The sequence below is a fragment of the Octopus sinensis genome, linkage group LG3, assembly GCF_006345805.1.
Source record: "Octopus sinensis linkage group LG3, ASM634580v1, whole genome shotgun sequence".
Classification (NCBI taxonomy): domain Eukaryota; kingdom Metazoa; phylum Mollusca; class Cephalopoda; order Octopoda; family Octopodidae; genus Octopus; species Octopus sinensis.
Window position 1 is genome coordinate 64,135,272 of NC_042999.1, and position 23,128 is coordinate 64,158,399.

The 23,128-nt window shown below is 38.3% G+C and overlaps 1 protein-coding gene across 2 annotated transcripts in view; it reads left to right on the forward strand.

The window, feature by feature from the left end:
• Positions 1-23,128, forward strand: part of LOC115209608 (mannan-binding lectin serine protease 1-like) — a 159,370-nt gene that overhangs the window by 55,816 nt on the left and 80,426 nt on the right. For both annotated transcript variants that reach the window (XM_029778048.2, XM_036501048.1), the window contains exons 2-3: positions 9,675-9,837; positions 10,358-10,551. In XM_029778048.2, coding sequence (XP_029633908.1) covers positions 9,675-9,837; positions 10,358-10,551 — 357 coding nt within the window. The remainder of the gene's footprint in view (positions 1-9,674; positions 9,838-10,357; positions 10,552-23,128) is intronic.

A 23,128-nucleotide genomic window follows, 5' to 3' on the forward strand; every position in this document is an offset into this window, starting at 1 on the left:
CTAAACGGATACCAATTTTTTGCCTGTTCATTATTTCTTCCTACAATGTGTCTATGTGTGGTGTGTGGTGTGTGTACGTATACACGACAGGCGTCCTTATAGTTTCCATCTGTCAAATTCATTCACAAATTATTGCTCAACCGGGAGCTGTTGTACAAGACATTTGCAACAGTTGCCGCATTGTGGGGCTAAGCACGAGACTACTTAAGTGCTTGCGAACCAAATTTCTTAATCCTACTGCAACGTCTGCACAGACACATACAAATATATATATATATATATATATATATATATGAGGCGACTCCAGGTCATCGGCGTCTCACTCGGACTCATCACAGAATTCGCATAAGACACGTATAAAAGAAGGTAAAAGTCTTATATGTGCACTGATAATTTAACAATAAGACATAAATATAGTTTTAATATGTCTTTCTCTATTTCTAAATTAAGGGTAAAAATAAAGCGACCCTGCAAGACATAACTGATCTTTACACAAAGAGCACACAATAACAGCAATCAAATAACGACAATGAGGAGCACAACAACCAACAACGATCTGACAGTCGCCTGTACTCTTGACAAGAGATGACAGTTGGTCTTTAACACCGACCAGGCTCGTTCATATTAACCTGAGTTACTGGATAATTTTTCGTTCCTTTAAGAATATTGTAGAGCAAAAACTTTTCATAGATTGGAATTTAAATCCTAATCTCTTAATAAATTTGTTGTTTCAAGAAGACATTGAATTTGAATTACTTTTGATTTTTACGATTATAGATAACAACTCGGGCTGTAACTTCTGAGCACGAGTCAGGCGTGTGTAAACGATGTCGAGAGAACGTCTGCTACGAATGATATTTTTTGACTCAAGGTACCTTTAAGACGGCCGTCAGACGCTGAACGAAAGTAAATGAACTGCGACCTGGCGCAATAAAAAGAGCCCAAGTTATTGGTTGCAATTACATACTTCAAGTCAGTGTTGGCAGAAATTAAGTCAGCTTGCAAATAAACGTTTACTTTACTAAATTTATGCTCCGGTTAAGCCCGAACAGCCCAAGTGCCGGAACAGCGCCTTAAAGAGATTTTAGGCAAAGAAATCGACCTCAGGACTTATTTTTTTGTAATTCTTGTACTTATTCTATCGGTCTTTTTCGTCGAACTGCTAAGTTACTGGGACGTAAACACACCAACAACGGTTGTCAAGCGATGGTGGTGGGCAGGCAAACCCATACATCATATATATATATATATATATATATAGACGATGGGCTTCTTTCAGTTTCCGTCTACCAAATCCACTCACAAGGCTTTGGTCATTCCGAGGCAATAGTAAAAGACACCTACCCAAGGTGCCACGTAGTGGGACTGAAACCGGAACCATGTGGTTGGGAAGCAAGCTTCTTATTACACAGCCATATCACGTAACACTTCATAAAAAATATAGGACCTGTGAGATAAGTCACAAAGCTCCAGTGCTTTTTTAGGGAAACGAAGCACTTATAGAAACTTTAAGGTAGCTTCTGTACACCACTACCACCACCGCCATCACTAGTAGTAGTAGTAGTAGTAGTAGTAGTAGGAGGAGGAGGAGGAGGAGGAGGTGGAGTCACGATCTATCTTCAATTACGATGTTAATAGCTACTTCATTTATGCATGAAGTAGGTGTACGGCGGGAAAGAGAACTGTTGAGTATTCTAAGTAGTGTCTGTCAGTGTTTCCAAATAAGGAAGCGATACAACACGTCAGTGTACTTGATATACGTGGCCATGCTGTGCGGTCAAAGAATCACTTAATACAAAGCTAACGAGGGAGTTTGTCTACATAATCGCTAGACCCGATAGAAAAAGCAGCCAAATCTCCATGTCAAAGTTCATTTTCTTACCTCAAAGGACGATATCGTGACGGTTGAAATGCTATTTATTATTATTATTAGACGTCTGCTTAGTCAGAGATGATCTGGGATTAAATTGTAACACAACAACTACTGGTATGGCTGTGTGGTTAAGAACTTCGCTCTGCAACCAAGCGGTTTCAAGTTTTGATCCACTGCGCGGCGTCTTGGACAAATGTCTTCTAGTATAGCCCAGGGCCAACCATAGCTTTGCGAGAGGATGTGATAGAAAACTGTGTGAAAGCTCGGCGCCTTTAATCAAATATATATCGTGTATACTATGATGTACTGTAGAACATGTCTAAAGGGATTTTTGCCAATATTGTTCATTTACGATGATTGTAAATAATTCGTTTGATAATATGGGTGCACACAGATAAAGTAGGGCATCTGTCCGTTCGTTTCGTCTCTTTTTCGTGTCTTCATCAGCAACTGTGCACTTCCTCGAACTATCCACTAACACATTGCTTACAAACCCACAAGTATTTGAAGTCAAACCGGACAGACCAATTTATGCATTTAACACTTTCTATATTATGTATGTATGTATTACGGATATTATATAACATGTTTGTGTGCGTGTATTCATACACATAAACATGTTATATAATCTATTATATATATGGCGCATTTTAGCATGTATGCTTGTCATGTATGCGTGTACATATATCATATGTATATCGCTCTTCCTCTTTCTTATGTATATATATATATATATATATATATATAATATATATATATATATATATATATATATATATAAAAAACACTTGTATTTTTTCACTGTAGATAAAGCATTAAAACATTCTTTTTTATTTCCATTTTCATTTAATTGCATCGTTAAGTTTGACAGTTAAAATGTAGAAGTAGTGACCTTTTCATTGGTGACACCCTCCTTCTCTTCCTGCTACTCTATAGGTCAAGCTATTCCGGTATTTAATATTAAAAAGGTAATATGAAATATATTCAACAAAAACATTTACCCAGGCATGGCTAAAGTAGTAAAGTAGGTTCGTGATGTTAGTGTGTAGTTCCTACTTCAAAACTGATTCAGCAGATCTGTTATTAAATCCCATTTTGTCTTTAAGTCATAACGCATCCAGAATACATCATACGACGTCTTGTCTTTCTTGTTTAAGACTGCAGGGCACTATACGATTTAAATTTCATTGCTATTTCCTGTAGAGCAAGCATGGATAATAACGTTTTTCGAGAAGAAGGCCGCATGAAACGTGGCTCGTTATTAGGGAGGCCGCACTACAAAAAAGGGAATTTTTTCGTTAGGCGTGCCATTCAAAAAGTCCTGCGGGCCGTAGTTTGCCCTTGATGCTTAGCGACTAGTCAGTCACGAAATACATCATGACTGAACGGGAGTTATTTGACTTTTACAATTCTGGTTTAGCCAGAAGGTCAGCCGTTTTGAAAGGAGGAATCTAGGCGATTATATCAAGCCCAGTACCTGGCTAGTATTTTATTTTATCATCCCCGAAAGGGTGAACGGTGAGGTTGACCTGTATTATATATATATGGTGAAATTGACCTCGGTGGAATTTTAACTCAGAACATAAAGTGACGGCTAAGCATTTTTTTCAATGCGTTAACGATTCTTATTTCTTTATTGCCCACAAGGGGCTAAACATAGAGGAAACAAACAAGGACAGAAAAAGGGATTAAGCCGATTACATCGACCTCAGTGCGTAACTAGTATTTATGTAATCGACCCCGAAAGGACGAAAGGCTAAGTCAACCTCGGTGGAATTTGAACTCAGAACGTAGCGGCAGACGAAATACCGCTCAGCATTTCGCCCAGCGTGCTAACGTTGTTGCCAGCTCGTCGCTTTAATGATTTCAAATTCTGACACTAGGCCAGTAATCCTGAGAGAAGAGTGAAGTCGATTACATTGACCCTGGTATTCAACAGTTACTTTATTTTATCAACTCCGAAAGGATGAAAGGCAATGCTGACCTTTGAACTCTGAACGCAAAGAGCCGGAAGAAATATTGCTAAGCATTTTCTCCGGCGTGCTAACAATTCTACTCGCTCGTCGCCTTATGCATTATAATTAATACGTTAACACTAACGTTAACAACGGATTGGTGCTGTAATGGTTATAATTAGTAGTCACCACTCCTAGATTAACCCATTGTCGAGTAGAACAGTCTGTTTACAGACAGGCTATATCAAGCTCTACTTAAGGCTGCGAGCTGGCAGAAACGTTAGCACGCCGGGCGAAATGCGTAGCCGTATTTCGTCTGCCGCTACGTTCTGAGTTCAAATTCCGCCGAGGTCGACTTTGCCTTTCATCCTTTCGGGGTCGATTAAATAAGTACAAGTTGCGCACTGTGGTCGATATAATCGACTTAATCCGCTTGTTTGTCCTTGTTTGTCCGCTCTGTGTTTAGCCCCTTGTGGGTAGTAAAGAAATAGGTATTTAGTCCGCCGTTAAAGTTCTGAGTTCAAATTCCGCCGAGGTCGATGAAATAAGTACCAGTTACGCACTGGGGTCGATGTGATTGACTTAATTCGTTTGTCTGTCCTTGTTTGTCCCTTCTATGTTTAGCCCCTTGTGGGCGAAATGCTTAGCGGTATTTCGTCTGTCTTTACGTTCTGAGTTCAAATTCCGCCGAGGTCGATTTGCCTTTCATCCTTTCGTGGTCGTTAAATTAAGTACCTGTTGCGTACTGGGGTCGATCTAATCGACTGGCCCCCTCCCCCAAAATTTCGGGCTTTATGCCTAGAGTAGAAAAGCCCTACTTTACTCTATGAGTCAGTCGGTTGTTGCTGCTGTTGCTGTTGAGCGAACGGTCTTCGTCCCAGAGCTCGCAGTGGGAGAAGTCCGAATCGTGGTCCTTTGCTATTCGTAAGACCCGCAGAAGAGAAAGCACGTCAACCCCAGACACCGAGAGCATCGACGGATGGATGAATGCGCATCCAGGCTCAGTGGTTGCGTAGGAAGTCGGGGACAAGAAACAAGACGAAAGAGTGAGAGAAAGTTGGGGCGAAAGAGTACAACAGGGGTCGCCACCAACCCCTGCCGGAACCTCGTGGAGCTTTAGGTGTTTTCGCTCAATAAACACACATAACGCCCGGTCTGGGAATCGAAACCGCGATCCTCCGACCGCGAGTCCGCTGCCCTAACCACTGGGTCATAGAGCCCCCACTGCTGCTGTTACTCAACTCCGAGTCAATGTTGACAAATCAGCCGTGATCCTCCCAACTTCCTGTATATCAGGTTCTGCATTATCCAATGCGTCTATTTGTATATCTTTCATTTGTTGCAGTCATTGGACAGTGACCATGCTGGGGCACCACCTTCGAAGGGTTTAGTGGGAAAATAATGGAACTCAGTACTTAACTTTTTAAGTGTGGTACTTATTCTATTTGTTTTGCCGAACCGCTTGATTACAGGCCCCCATTACTGTGGGGAGACATACAAACACAAAGGCACACACACGCACACACACACATATACACAAGACAGGCTTCCACACAGTTTCCATCTATCAAATTCATTCACAAGGGATTGGTCCACCAGGGTTTATACTAGAAGGTACTTGCCCATGGCGCCGTACAGTGGGATTGGAACCGAAACCGTGTGGTTGGAAAGTGAAGAGAGTAGGGCGAAATTAGAGGGTAATTTGGCTATAAGTTTCAGCAAATCAAACGATTATGAAATGACTATATCGTCGGTCGGGACAAAATTTGTTCAGAATAATTTGAAGGCGATTTGGCTGTTATTTCTAGCAGGCTAAGCTGCCGTCTGGAGGTACCCTTGTTGGTTCTCTCTCCCTCTTCTTCTGCTGCTGTTGTAAAGGTTGGGTGTGGTGTTCGTCATCTCTATCTTCGTCGTCGCTGTTTATATTTTTCCCGAGTGTGTTTGGTGAGACTGTACTTCAAACACTTCGTCTACAACTAGGTTCTCACAGTTTCCAATTTCCACTGCTTATCTTCTTCAACATAAAAGACAAGTGTTCTGTTGTCTTTTGCAAGACAATTCGTCACCGAAAACTACAGCTGTAACAAGAAATCTACGGAAGCAACGCAACAACGGAATTGCATTACATAACTATTCACGATAATGTATCCCTTGAGAACGAACAAACATCTTTTTTCAGAACGAAAAATGTCACACACTCGCAGTTTTAGATAATTACATCATGTAACAGTTATGATAGACATTTAGGATATACATATGACAGTTACATACGTTTCTCTTTATTTAGTGATAGCATTGTAAATTGTCAAAAGAGCTTTCCCCTATTACATCCGTGACCTGGTCACTGTCACGTTTCCGTACATGTTGATAATGAATAATACATACACGACACACATACATTAAACGGAAGTATAATACAGACCCAAGTACAAGGATATGACATTCACGAACATGTGTGTATCCGTGTGTGGTGTGTGTGTATATAAATATATATATATATATATATATATATGCACACACACACACATATATGCACACACACATATGCACACACACACACACACACACACATATATGTATATATATATATATATATATGCACACACATACACACATATATATATCTTCTCGACTTACGACATATGCGACGGGCATCCGCACTTACGACCACAAATACGGAATAAATAAATAAATCGATTTTCAGACGTTGGGCAGCTGCGCGAAAGATAACTATGGCAGCATCTGGCAACGCAGGCCATCCTCAGACCCAGACATCTACTGTCTGGCACTGTTTCTTTCAAGCATCAGTTGCTTTTGAATAAAAATAGTATCGTAAAATATAAGTTTGAAATAGGTAAATACGTGTTCGTTTCTCTTTTTGTCCATCTGTGATTTTATTTTTGATCTATATAAATGAAGATATTTCTTCCGTCTGGCTGCTTTTCTTTCTGCAATACGAGAAGTTACACTGCAGAACTGTTATTTTAACGAGTTATATTTATTTATCACCTGACGAAATACGTCTACACCACCGGATGCTCCTGAACCAGTTGTTGAGTGCCCCGCACATGAGAGATCGATGTTAGATGTATCGAAACAATTGTTGTGATTAATAATAAATTCTCGTATATTATCTTCTGTCTCCCATTTGCCACACACACACATATATATATATATATATATATATATATATCTCGCCTGGCTCTCCGTCAGTTACAACGACGAGGGTTCTAGTTGATACGCCTTGTGCTATGAAAGGCGGCGAGCTGGCAGAAACGTTAGCAGGCCGGGCGAAATGCGTAGCCGTATTTCGTCTGCCGTTACGTTCTGAGTTCAAATTCCGCCGAGGTCGACTTTGCTTTTCCTCCTTTCGGGGTCGATTAAATAAAGTCCAGTTTCGCACTGGGGCCTATGTAATCGACTTAATCCCTTTGTCTGTCCTTGTTTGTCCCCTCTATGTTTATCCCCTTGTGGGCAATAAAGAAATATATAAAATTTGTGCCACGTTTGCTGATAAATGAACAAAAGAAAAAAATGAAGACTCGTGACACAATCTGTTAGGATCTGTTCGATGGTTCAAACTCGTTTTCAAGAAAGACAGTACTCATGCCTTTTGCGAATGTTTCCAGACTCGTGGGACGTGTTCAGTTGGAACATTGTACAGGTGAATCACTGTAGAAAATGCAGAAAGGAGTGGGTAGGGAACCGAATACTTGCAACGAAAAGACTTATGCTACATACATCCAATGAGCAGGTGGTTGGTGTTGAAACCTGGTGGCGTGTGCAATCTAATACCCAAGAGAAGGAACCATGTAACTGGTTCAAAGGATTATAACACTGAGTAAACTTCACTAAAGACATCAGAAGAGCATGTGATATCAAACAGAAGTTCGAAAGACAACGTCAACTTAAGTGGAATTAGAACACAAAATGTAAAAGGATACAATAACACACACACAAATGAACTTGCATTAGGTTTCATGCTTTTGATAAAATAAATATGGAAAACAAAAATCGATAATAAAAATATAGAAAAGGAGAAGATTTTCTTGAAAACTGAATTTTCATTCTTCGAAATCTTTCGAGTGGAAAATTGTGTATTTATCGCCTGAAATGAACTTTATATATCATTGTAAACCAATGACATTTGAGAAATGACTCGTAAATGTTAGGATGTTTCACGAAAATCAAAAGCTTTCCATATCTGGTTCGTTCCGGTTGAATTTGACAGAAAAGCTTGCATGCTTCACATACCAAATGCATGAGAAATGCTTTTAACAACATCCAAGTGTGTCAAATCCTTCTCTTTGTTTGTTTTTATAGGACAGTGACTACATGAATCAGAGTAATTACGATGTCGTCTCTTTCTTATTTCTTTAAAATATAAATAGTCGTAGTGGTGGAGAGCGTCTTTAGACAAAATCTAATCTTCACATAGAAACAATCACTTCTGAGCAGTAGCTGGCAGAAACGTTAGCACGCCGGGCGAAATGCGTAGCCGTATTTCGTCTGCCGTTACGTTCTGAGTTCAAATTCCTCCGAGGTCGACTTTGCCTTTCATCCTTTCGCGGTCGATCAATTAAGTACCGGTTACGCACTGGGGTCGATATAATCGACTTAATCCGTCTGTCTGTCCTTGTTTGTCTCCTCTGTGTTTAGCCCGTTGTGGGTAGTTAAGAAATAGGTATTTCGTCTGTCTTTACGTTTATAGGCACAGGAGTGGCTTACCAGCCATATGGTTCCGGGTTCAGTCTCACTGCGTGGCACCTTGGGCAAGTGTCTTCTACTATAGCCTCGGACCAACCAAAGCCTTGTGAGTGGATTTGGTAGACGGAAACTGAAAGAAGCCCGTCGTATATATGTATGTGTGTGTGTATGTTTGTATGTCTGTGTTCGTCCCCCCAAAGAACATATATTCGACGGGATTCTTTCAGTATCCACCTACCAAATCCACTCACTTCGGCCCGAAGCTATAGTAGAAGACACTAGCCGAAGGTGCCGCGCTGTGAAACTGAAATCGGAACGATGTGGTTTGGAAGCAAGCTTCTTACCACACAGCCGCGCCTGTCTATAAATTATTCTTTGTTCTACTCCATACGACCCTTGAGGGTTCGTATAAAATTTTGTTATTAAAACTGATGTGCAATAAAATCGGTTATACTTCTACTACACACAAAATATTTTGAACAATTTTTTTGTCTACAATTCTTATTACAAAAATGTAAATAGGATTCTATAGACACCAGTTGGCTATGATTATCCACCCGAGCAAAATAGGAATCAAAGACGTCGGTAGGTTAAAAAGGAAATGGTTTAGACTCATTGTTCTAGTTATTTAATCTCAACTCAGTCTTGAACCAGTAGGCCTATTGGCAAAATCCTTCCAGCTGTGACCATCCAATCTTTTATTCGGACGTATCGAATATTACATCATCTAGTGTATCTTTTGTTTTAAAGACGACCGGGTGTGATTTAAGGGAGATTTGGCTGTTATTTCTAAAAGTCGAATGCTTATTCATAGGTTCTTTTGTGTGAGAGAATGTTTTTCACAGTAAAGAACGTAATCTGTGGCGTAGCTCGAGTGCATACCACCCGAAGTAGCACTTGAGTTTGCCTCCCTACCCCAGCAAAAAAATACAGCTTATACAGGCTTTTACAGCAGACCCAAAAGTGCCCCCATCACTACCACGACCACAGCGTCGCCCGAAATTGGCTGCTCTTTTCACCCAACTACGCTACCAAACATAATCAATTCCCCGTTCTTAAATCTTCGAGTTATTCTTTTGACTTACGAACGTAATTCAATTTACCATATCTAATCAATGGCTTCTTTTTTCTTCTTTCAGTGAAATGTGGGGGAAGGATCCGAGAGACAGCGGGTTCAATCATAAGTCCAAACTATCCTGATGATTACCCACCAAACGCGGACTGCGTTTGGATAATACATGTTCCCAAACCGTTCTTTGTTATTATTCATTCAACGTTTTTTCGCTTGGAAAACGACTGCAAGTAAGTTATGAAATTTGACAGAAGCTTTTTAGTTCGTTTTTCATTTCGATATTTAGTCCTCGACCAGAATTAATTGCGTAGATCTGCGACCTAAAGCATTTTAACCGTAATAGTCTCGTCATTTTGCATATCTTGGCCCTTCTCATCGTATCTCATCTTCGCCCACTTATTCTTGGGAGGTCGTTGGAGAAGAATCCACCGGGTCCTATTAGAGCTATGGTCTCCAACTGATACTGGTGGATCCCCAAGCGAGACCAATCGAGCTCATGGATGTTATCCAACTATCTTGCTCATAGTCTATCCCGGAGCGTTAGGTGACACTTAACTCCGGAAAACACTCTCATAACCCAGTGATGTAGGTACGACGAGGCGAGTAAAGACTACCTATAAAAAAATAAAAGCCTAGTCTTCACGAATCTGAGATACTGTTTAAATACATTCCTCCCAAGACTAAGCCATTACATGATACAAATTGTTGATTTTAAAAAATAATTCCATTTTATTTATTTTTCAATTACAGTTTTGATCAGTTGGTTATAGAAGACTATGGCCACACATACAATTCAAAGAGTGGCCATAAACAAACATTTTGTGGAAGGATGTTTGTTTATTTTAAATCTGTTACCAATAAAGTGAGGATTACCTTTAAGTCGGACTTTGGTACTAACTACAAAGGATTCAATTTAAAGTTTTATTCTATGGATAATAGTTTCGGTGAGTATTACGCTTGTAAAAATTAAACAATTTCTGTTGTGGGTTTCTGAAAGTACAGTGTAGTAGTTGTTGCTCCATCTCTTACTCTAACGTCTTTCATCTCATCGCAATTCATCTCCACCGTATCTGACATGTCCGTCATTACCGACAACTTCTGCTTCTGTCCCTTACAAGTGCATTGACTCCAACTACTATCTCCACTCTTCCTACTCTCACCTTTACTTATCAAATCTACTGTCCTAACACTTCGACGGTTATGCAATTCCGGTTTGAAATTCAACATCAAATCCTGAGAGACGCGGTTCGGTTTCTTTGATCGCGAATGTCCTCAATCGGTTGTGGATAACATACTCCCCGAGTCCACCCAGTCAGCTCGTCTACTCTTTATATGCAGATGCATGATCAACGTTAACGGACGAAAGCTCTGCAAGTATTTGGCGTCATAAATATGTGTGTGTGCGCATGTAGGTGATCATACACACACACACACACACACACAGTCTATATGTAAGTGTCTCTGCGTGCATGCATGTCTCTGTTTGGGGTGGACCGTGAAATTGTTTACGGACCAAATAATCTCTATCCTCCTTATTTTCCCCTGATCAACATATTCTCTCCGTCCTTGTTCTTGACACTATCAACATCATTCCCTCTTCATTTCTCTTCTTTCTCCAATTGTTCTTCAACATATTCGCAGACAAATTCTTCACTATTTTCTTACTTCATTTTTCTTCTTCTGACAAAGTTGTCATCGGAAATTACTCTTTTTTACTTGTCTCAGTCATGTGACTGTGGCTATGCTGGAGCACCGCCTTTAGTCGAGCAAATCGACCATAGAACTTATTCTTTGTAAGCCTAGTACTTATTTTATCGGTCTCTTTTTGCCGAACCGCTAAGTTACGGGGACGTAAACACACCAGCATCGGTTGTCAAGCGATGTTGGGGGGACAAACACAGACACACAAACACGCACATACACACACACATATATATATATATACATATATACGACGGGCTTCTTTCAGTTTCCGTCTACCAAATCCACTCACAAGGCTTTGGTTCGCCCGAGGCAACAGTAGAAGACACCTGCCCAAGGTGCCACGCAGTGGGACTGAACCCGGAACCATGTGGCTGGTAAGCAAGCTACTTACCACACAGCCACTCCTAACGGCATACCAACTTGAACATTTGCCTGTCCAAAGCAAAGCCATAAGTTTGTCCGAAACGTCCAATGCTAACTTTTAGCTAACCTTGGTTTGATACGCTCTGAGTTTTATAAACCTTCGCTTTCATAAGTTCCATGTACGATGCATGGACACCAAGGAAATATGCCTTGTATATATATTATGTGACACAATGGACAAGAAAAATGTTTAAAATAATGCAACTTATGTTGAATTTTATACATATTTTGGGTTACTGGTTCAATCCCATCGAATAAGCTTCCGCGTAGTAACCGTCTATTCTTAAGTTTCTTTACCGTTTTTCTCTTTTTTCCTTCTTTTACTAGTTTACCATTCGGAATTCACCCCAGGCATGAATGGTACCATTAAAGAAATGTGGTCCCGGTGCGCGCACTCGCGTACTCGCGCATCAGCGCTAGCTAGTCGTGACTAGTCGATCCTACAACAATTACCTAGCGCGAGTGTGCGTATGCAAATAGATAATTTTTTTAAAGCATAAAGTACATTTTTTTTAGACAAAGTAAATAAAACACAAAATAAATAATTTTTTATACAAAGTAAATATATTTTTTTAAACAAATAAAACACAAAATGATTTTTTTACACAGAGTAAATCATTATTTTTTAAACAAACTAAATATTTTTTTTTCTAAACAACGTAAATAATTTTTTTTTTTAAACAAATTAAATAAAAATAACACACTCCCTGTTTTTGGTACCTCCATCATGCTCTTAAAACGTCGTTTTACGTTCTTCTAATAACTTTCAACCGAATTTGTATGAACATTTGTTATAGGATCGACAAAATTTTCGGAATGGTTCATCTTTGTTTAAAAAAAATAATTACTTACTTTGTGCTTTTGTGTTTTATTTACTTTGTTTTAAAAAATTATTTATTTTGTTTAAAAAAAAACCTATTTGTTAAAAAAAAAACCTAAGGCGTAGAAGTGGCTGTGTGGTAAGTAGCTTGCTTACCAACCACATGGTCGCGGGTTCAGTCCCACTGCGTGGCACCTTGGGCAAGTGTCTACTACTATAGCCTCGGGCCGACCAAAGCCTTGTGAGTGGATTTGGTAGACGGAAACTGAAAGAAGCCCGTCGTATATATGTATATATATATATATATTTGTGTGTGTTTGTGTGTCAGCGTTTGTCCTCCCAACATCGATTGACAACCGATGCTGGTCTGTTTGCGTCCCCGTAACTTAGCGATTCGGCAAAAGACCGATAGAATAAGTACTACGCTTCCAAAGAATAAGTCGTGGGGTCGATTTGTTCGACTAAAGGTGGCGCTAGGTAGTCGTTTTAGGATTGATTAGTCACGACTAGCTAGCGCGAGTGCGCGCACCGGGACCACTCTTCTTAAATAGTACTGGCATGAATAAGAAAAAGTAGAGTTGCATATGACAGTTTCTTGCTTAACATTGACAGTCATATATTAATTCAACGTTACCATTCCTTAAGACCTTAAGGTGTATCTAGCAAAGGCAGTGGGAATAATGAAATGTTTAAAATCTAAAAACAGTTTTTTCCCATAAAGTCACCAAATCTCAAACTAGAATCATGAAATTTCCCCCACCCCCACGGAGAAATTTCCCGCAGCTCAAGGATTGCTGGTTTACTCAGTTTCGCTCACAAAGCTATAAAACAGTTGCGCTATGTGCCACGCAGTGGGATCGAAACCGATACCTCGTGATTGCGAAATGAGCTAAACCGTTCAGGCACCAATTAAACGTACAAACACAAGCCCTGAGCATAAACAGAAGACCATATCGACTGACAAAACAGCTTCATGACCCATATACACCCAACACAAATAGGGGAGCTCGATCAAATAGTCACTGAATGTTTATACAAACAGTATATAAGCTGAAAGCTGTAAATATTGTATACAGGGTTCAAATTGCATACGTGTACTTTCCACTACGACTGTATGTGATACAGAAAGTGCAAATTCTGTAGAAAGTCTCTGTGTAACACAGCATGGGGCCTAGAGCATATGTTTGTTTTCAAAACTCTTACTATCGAGAAAGTTTGCCCCTGTGAAACATCGAGACATTCCTTCTGCATTCTATAACAGTCTTTGAGAATTGATACGTCGTATCAAATTCTTTCTCCGCCTTTTCTTGTAATTTACTGTGCAGAAATGGTTTCCTAGCCAAGATACTGCAGTTTAATGTTAATGATACACACACACGTACGTTTGATTGTATATATATATATATATATGCAGTAAGCATATATGTGTATATATATATATATATATATATATGCGTTGTATATACATAAAGCATATATATTACAGCAATAGTGTTTATACAAAGTAATATGAGAGAGTTAAAATTGTTTTTAAAAAGCCTGTACAATGTAAGTTAGAAATTGAAGAGCAAAACAAGAAATAGTTTATACTTTTACCTTGTGTTTCAAAAATCTGGAGTTGAAGCTACACTATTATAAAGGAAAGTGATAAGATTTTATTTATTTATTTATTTATTTGCATAGGCAGTTGACATGCGTACTGGTGCTGTTACGACAAAAGCTTTACGCACATCACGTATGTTGTTTTAATATGGGTTTACGCTATTAATGAAGATGGTTTCTTTAATTCTCAAATTTTTTTATGTTCCGTTGAGTTACTTTTTATAACCACCATGATATCTTATGCGAGACATTTCTTCAGGGGTTTCGTAACGAAAGAACTACTTCTTTGGGTATGTTCTTTAACGCTTTGACTGTGAAATTATATTCCTGTAACAATTTTAAATATCTACCAAAAATGTAGAACTTGTATTGTCTGCAACTCACGTTGTCTCAGTAAACTTGATAAATCTCAACAGAAAATAGCTTCAAACATGACATTATTTAACAAATGATAGACTGGTATATAAAACTGCTTTCCGCAGTTAAGGGTAATGAAATTTTGAGCCGATACATCTGATTTCCGCTCAATAAATCTGATAGTCCTACTTTGGAAGCTACAATGCTTCCAAAGAAGGACTGTCAGACTTATTGCAAACCATGGGGTACGCCCTCGAGCACTCACCCACATTGCTGGTGTGGCGCACAGTTAATGTTCGCATATTGTTGTTGTGTATCGGTTGATTCCCAAACAAAAAGAACAGGAAATGCACGATCTGTTAATTCAGTCCCTCTCTTACGAACATATAGGACGCTAGTTTATCCCGAGTTTCTTTCTGAAATCATCTGGTAACTATAAGCAACTTCGAGTCATTGAAGAGATGCAAAACGGAATAAACTGTTTCGCTCGCAAAGACGACGAAACACCAGCAGCATATTTGAACTCAAAACCTTGAGATATATTTTTTTAATGAACTCACTGTAAATGTTGGACGAGTCCATATTTATTTTGTGACTTACTTGTTAAAGGTCGTCGTCAGTGAAAAAGAAATAAAAATTAGTTCATTGATGGATTTGTTACTGGTGGAGGTGGTGTTGATGTCTAACCTTTTAAAATAAGTTTTATGTTGAATTAGTAGCAACCAAATCGTTTTTAAAAAAAAATGCTTAATACTTTACGTCTGATTAATGCGGCGAGCTGGCATTTCGTCTGTCTTTATGTTCAGACGTAAAGACAGACGAAATGCCGCTAAGTATCTGAGTTCAAACTTTGCTGAGGTCGACTTTGCATTTCATCCTTTCGAAGTCGATAAAATAAGTACCAGTTGAACACTGGGGTCGATGTAAACGACTTGCCCTTCCCTAAAAAAAATTGCTGGACTTGTGCCAATATTTTAGGTCTTATGTGTTTGGAACTGTTCCAACAGATTTTGACATTTCTAAAATATAGACTCATTGCTTCAGTTATGATAATTTTGGAGGTTAACTTGATACATTATTGTAAACTAATATAATATGTTTAACACTTTGATTGTGAAATTATATTCCTGTAACAATTTTAAATATCTACCAAAAACGTAGAATTTGCATCTTCTGCAAGTCACGTTGTCTCAGTAAACTTGATAAGTCTCAAGTGTGCGTATGTATGTGTGTGTGTGTGGGGGGGGGGTGTTAATCGATAACATCGACCCAAGTGCTTAACTGGTACTTTATCGATTCCCAAAAGGATGAAGGCAAAGTCGACTTCCCACTTGTCTCCATATATTTCTGGCGTTAAGAAGCTCTATTTTCCTTTTGACACGCGTTGAAGAAACAAGCACAGGCTCTGCATATAATCTGACGCAGCTGAACTTGAATACCCAGTCTTGGGTCTTTGGGTGTATAATGGTTAATAGTAATGCTGGATCTTTACCTTTTGACCGACAGATTTAAAAAATAATTTTTTGTAACTAAACAATTTCACACTTCGGACACTAGTAGAATGTGTCATATAAAACATGTTTTACTCTTAGTATTTTTGAGAAAAACTTATATTTACGAAGTTATTTCACGTTAAAGTTGTCGTATTTCGGTAATTTCAACCAATCAATGACATGTATTCAGCTGAATAAAATTACTGCCGTTGTTTGTCAACAACAACTATCAGCGGTGTATGTTTCGTTTGTCACTGTTATTTATGACATCGTTCGTGTATTTGCACTGTTTTAAGGTTTTAGGGTTAGGGTTGTCATAAATAACAGTGACAAATGAAATATACACCGCCGGAAGTTCTTGTTGACAAACAACGGCAGTAATTTTATTCAGCTGAAAACACGTCATTGATTGGTTGAAATTACCGAAATACGACAACTTTAACGTGAAATAACTTCGTAAATATAAGTTTTTTCTCAAAAATGCAACGAGTAAAGAATATTTTATATGACACATTCTACCAGTGTCCGAAGTTTGAAAGTGTTTAGTTACGAAAAATTATTTTTTAAATCTGTCGGTCAAACGGTAAAGATCCGTAATGCTACTTGTTTCTAACATACGCTCATACTTGACTGATACTTTATTTGGTCGACCGCGATAAGGATGAAAGGCAAAGTCAACCTCAACAAAATTTGAACTTAGAATATGAGGCAGGAAAAAGTGCTACTTAGCATTTTGTTCGGCTGGATAACGATTCTACCAACTCACCGCCTTAATAATAACAATAATGGTTTCAAATTTTACCACAAGGGCAGCAATTTTAGGAGAGGAGGCGAGTCGATTCTATTGATCCCAGTGTTCAACTGGTACTTATTTTATCGACCTCGAAAGGATGAACAGCAAAGTCGACCGCGGCAGAATTTGAACTCAGAACGAAAAGACTGACGAAATGCCGCAAAGCATTTTGTCTGGAGCGGTAACGGCTCTGCCAGCTCACCACCTTAATAATAATAATAATAATAATCCTTTCTACTAAAGGCACAAGCCTGAGGTTTTAGGGGAGGAGAGTAGTAAAAGGGTAAAAGGCAAATTCGGCCTCGGCAGAATTTGAACTCAGAACGTGCAGATGGACAAAATGCCGCTAAGCATTTCGCCCGGCGTGCTAATGATTCTGCCAGCTCACCGCTTTAAGAATTGTAGCGTGGCACAAGTAGCCAGCACCATTTTGTACGAGATCTCGCTGGCAGCCATTATCATATCCGAGACAAGAGCGAGATCTCGCGTACAACCGTTTACCATGAACGACACGACAACGAGGCTCTCCTCGACAACGACTTTGTCAGTGGGATTTGGACAAAAAATAAATGTGCCGTAAAACGCTCGACTTATGTAAATGTAGAAATTTTAGATATTTCATATTTTAATATGGGGTACATATACTACAACATGGTCTTGTTAACACTGGGTTTTAAATTACAGAGAAAAATCTGCGATTTATTTTATTTCTTCTGAAAACGTATCACATACGCAGCACTTGACTTGAATTATTCGCGCCAGTACGTTCTCTACACACGAAACTCTTCATGTAGACCAGTGTCAACCGGGAATAGGAGCACTTCTGTAAATTAGTTCCTACTCGTATCTTCCTTATTCTTTTACAGACGTAAATAATGCACGAAGCCGGTGTATTAATTCTCTACGGATAAATACGAGACTTGTTAAATATATTCAAACATTGGAGAGTAAATTTAAAGACATATTTCCACAACTATAAATTCTTTTTACGGAGATGTACTTGCATAGCGAGTGACTTGATCTGAGATCGTGTGCTGGAACGAAAACAATTGCAGCGTGGAAGGTGTTTATAAGCCTTTTAAGAAACACACAAAACCATTAGATTCACTTCAACATTTAAATTTAATTTGTCAAAATATTTTCGTCGCTTTGAGACCGCGACCTGTTCACTGACAAAACTTCGAGATGCAGCACGAAGTTTTGTCAGTGAACAGGTCGCGGTCTCAAAGCGACGAAAATATTTTGACAAATTAAATTTAAATGTTGAAGTGAATCTAACGGTTTTTGTGTGTTTCTTAAATGGCTTATAAACACCTTCCACGCTGCAATTATAAATTCTTTAGATTCTTTAAAATGTTTCAGTGTCAAAGCTTCGGTCATGCTGGGGCACCACCGTTGACTGAGCTACACCATTATTCGAAACCTCTTCTGACATGTGGCATTTGGTCAATGAGGGGGTTTGATGCTGCTGCCCTTACCTGTGTTTCCTGTCGGGAGGTAGGCTCCTCTGAAACCCTTGACAAGAAGAGATCTAATTTTGTTTTAAAGACACTTGCATCCATACCATGCAGATCTCTCGGGCATTTTGGAAGGATGTTGATGTGTTGTGGGCCCTTGAAGCCCAAGCTGTTGCAGTATCTGGACCTGTATTTTGATGGCGATTATATCACTAGTGATTTTGCTGTTAGATTTTCATGCAACGGTTGTTGCGTCATTCAGTATTCATTCACTAAAAATATGTACCTCTTAGTAATTCTTTCTGATACTCTTTGCTAATGAGGTTCAGTACAAGTGAAACATGTTCAGAGTTGTCATTCCACCGACAAATATCAAACTCATCTCTCAACTACGGATTTATTAATTTGCATTCATTTAAATTCCATAACTGCCTCCTTTGTCTTTCTTAACCAGAATTACTTATTAAGCTAAATACTAGTCTCCTCATTACAAGTATACTTTCTCTAGGTTAAAATTACTCACTGCGTTAATAATTGGCTCACTATATCAAGAAGATTAATTCCGACTTTACTACTTATTTTTCATGCAAGGGGTGTCTATGTGTATCCTATCCCCAGTTATTCTCATAGATATTTATATATTTCTTATTGGTAGGGTCAGCCAGTTCTCTTTGCTATTTACTTGCCCGTATGCCAATGCAAATGCAATCCAACCAGAAAATTGGGGAATACGATTTCTGCAGACCTAGCATTCCAATTCAAGATCTGTGTTTATTTATTACCTCTGTTTTCGCTAAGGCGGAGGTATTGTTTCCAGTTGCGTTTTGTTTGTGTGTTTTCCGTGGACAAGATATCTCAAGAACCGCTGAATAAATTCGGATGAAACTTTTAGGGATGTTTGGCCTTGTGTCTGGCACGAACTGATTAGATTTTGAGAACGATCGGATGCCGGACAAGGATTCTGGATAGTTTTCTTTTTTTTTTTTTTGCTCAATTTTTGAGGGCGGTCAGGTTCATTTTTAGTATTCTCGTTTGTTAGAGCAGTCGAGTTTATTATAGATATTCTCATTTAAAAAATTATCTCCGGCTAATCGTTGAGAGGACGTTAGTGTTACCTTGGTGGGGGTTTGTGCTCTCTGAGTGCTCTCATCATCATTATTATTATTATTATTATTATTATTATTATTATTATTATTATTATGGGGAAATTTTAGCCAATCGTTAGCCACAGACACATTCATGCCAGTTTCCTTAGTAACAAGTCAAGCATGAAAACTCTTTTATCTGCGAGAAAGCACGTGTTGACAAATGTATTCTACTCGTTGATGTTGTCAGATGTGCTAAAAATAGCAGCCAAATAGGTCTTAAAACACGCATTAAAAAGCTTTTGTTTTATTTTTGGATAATCGTATGAATTCCCATGAGTAGGATACAAATTCGCAAAAATTTTCTGAGCGTAAAGCAGAATTTCATTTGTATACAGTTGACAACACACGTTCTCACGCAGAAAATGACAACTTCCAAATCCTGTTTTCTGAGTTCAAATCCCCTTCCGCAACATCCACTCATCATCACCCCACTAAAAACTGCCAATGTTTCACTTTTTGCTCTTTTAAAAGCGAGGAAGTTTTCTCAGAAATAATGTCATTTAGCTGTTGTTTCTAGATATTTTTGACGTTTGCTGTCTCAGTAGAATTCTACGCATACGTGAAACATCAGACGAAAGTGAAACATGTTCTGAAAATACACAAACACGGACATGCAAACACATGAATATGCAGGGTACATACATACAGATGCACACACATACATACATATATACATATGCATACAAACACATATATACATACATACAGATGCATACATACATACACACATACATACGTACATGCATAGGCAGGCACACACACACACTAACCCACACACATGCGCACAAACAAACAAAAAGGAACGCAGTGTAAATAACGGACAGAGTCAAGACTATTGAAAAGGTTGCTAGATGCAACGAAAATTTTAAGAAAATAAAAATAAGAAATAAGTGGAAATTTTACCGGTGAGTGTGTTACATTATAAGGCACAAAAAGAAAATGACTCTCCCCAGACACAATAGAATCCGAAGACATTTTAGAAAAAAAGCGGAAATGGGTGGTAGGAAAAATGTGCCAATAACTGTGCCAAAAAGCATCTTTTTTGGTAATTTTCTTTTGACAAATAGGGTTTTGTGAGTCACACATGCACTCATAACACTCATTGTACATTGCTGCATATTTTGACACCAAAAACATTAAGATTGGCAACGTAGATTAGAATCAAGCCCAAATATTGCCTGAAAATGACCTCAAAATTGTGCGACCCGACCTCATTTTCGAGATTTTTTTGCAGTGAAAGAGTTGTGCAAAAGACATATTTCATTTGACAGCCGAAAGATTACTAATTTTTTGATACCTCATACGTCAAAATCAGCAACTCAGTTTTCGAATCCATAAGGAAAGTACTCACCACACACAGACACAAACTCTGTTTTATATATATATATATATATATATATATATATATATATATATATATATTATATATATATATATATATATATACATACAGACATACAAAAAAGTAACAAGGATGTCCAGGTATCAATGCATTACGGCCGTTTCAAGCTGCTCCATTTAATCGATCAATGAAAGCATTACATCGATTTGAAAGAAACCGTTCTCCTCAGAAGCAGATGGCTACATAGATTTCCAACATAAAGGATAAACCATTTTTAGCATTTATAGAAAATTTATATCAGTACTGGAAACCAAAGTAATTACATGAAATCAGAGAATAGTGAATATTTATTTAAGCCTGCTATAATTTAGAGAGTACCAGAGGAAAATAGTGGAAGTCAAGATATAGGAGTGGCGAGATATTTATTTTTATCGATACAATTTTATGCAGTATATAGTCTACAACCTTTTAGAATTAAAATCCATTGTGAGTTGTCAGCTATGTTTCAGTTGATGGTGATAAATGAATTAATGTCAGACAACCTCCCAGACCCTTATTTTAGTGGGACCATATACTTAGCTTTACATAAAAGGATATGTCTCAGAGCTGCTAGTGAGAAAATGACTGATGGGGAAGAGGTGATAAATAGAAGAAGGAAGTATGGAGGTGGTTAGTCCTTATTTAGATTATCAAATAAAAGGGGAATATAGTGAAAAACAAAAGAAGTAAAAAAAAAAGGTGGGAATTTAAAATGAGGGATACGGGATGTAGTAATTCATAATTTAGCAAATTTAGCTTGAAACGGCCGTAATGCATTGATACCTGAACATTCTTGTTACTTATTTGCATTTTGTTCGAGCTGCTCGGACTATACCGAACTGGCCTGGTGCCTCAATTTAAGAACCTAATTCAAATGAATTATATATGCATATGTATATGCATGTGCAGGAGTGGCTGTGTGGCAAGTAACTTGCTTACCAACTACATGGCTCCGGGTTCAGCCCCACTGCATGGAACTTTGGGCAAGTATCTTCTTTAACTTCGAGCCGACCAAAGTCTTGTGAGTAGACAGAAACTGAAAGAAGCCTGTGTGTGCATGTATGTATGTATGTATGTATGTATGTATGTATGTATGTATGTATGTATGTATGTATGTATGTATGTATGTATATATATATATATATATATATATATAGTTATATATATATATATAGTTAATCCAAATATGAAAACACAAAGAGAAAGCACAATAACGTGAGGACGTGGAACAAGTATAGTGTTATTGGACGCTAAAGGAAAGGAAAGAAGGAGGATTTAACGTTTGTGACTGTGTTTGTCCCCCCAACATCACTTGACAACCGATGTTGGTGTGTTTACGTCCTTGTAACTTAGCGATTCGGCCTAAGAGACCGATAGAATAAGTACTAGGCTTACAAATAAGTCCTGGGGTCGATTTGCTCGACTAAAGGCGGCGCTCCAGCATGGCCCCAGTCAAACGACTGAAACAAGTAAAAGAATAAAAGAATATATATATATATATATATATATATATATATATATATATATATATATATATAAAAGAGGATATACATAAATGTGTATAAATATATGAATTTATATATGATTGGGTAGTGTAAGTGTATGTATATATATATATATATATATATATATATATATATATATATATATCCATATACTCTCACGCTCTATCAAAATAAATAACTTTTATATATAAAGTATGCACCAGTTGAAATGGTGACTACTTTATAAACCCACCATGCTGGATTATAAACATATTCGCATATATTTATTTATATAGTTTTGGAACTTATTGCACTATTGGCGTGCAGTATTTGATTACTAGTTAAGGCCATTTAATGATGACGATGAGGATGATACTAATGATGGCGGTGGGTTGTGTACTGGTTAAGAGTGGTTAACGAAAATACGAAACGTGAGCATTTGTAGGTGTTGAAGTAAATCTTGCCTGTAGCCGGTTGCTTTTTTGTTTCCTTTGACTTTCAAGCAGATGAAACTCTCTTCGACTACATACACACACACACACACACACAGAGTTGTAGCGTAATATATGGATTCAAAATGATGGCGAACCGGCAGAAACATTAGCACGCCGGGCGAAATGCTTAGCAGTATTTCGCCCGTCGCTACGTTCTGAGTTCAAATTTCGCCGAGGTCGACTTTGCCTTTCATCCTTTTGGGGGTCGATTAAATAAGTACCAGTTACGCACTGGGGTCTATATAATCTACTTAATCCGTTTGTCTGTCCTTGTTTGTCTTCTCTGTGTTTAACCCCTTGTGGGCAGTAAAGAAATAGGTATTTCGTCTGCCGTTACGTTCTGTGTTCAAATTCCGCCGAGGTCG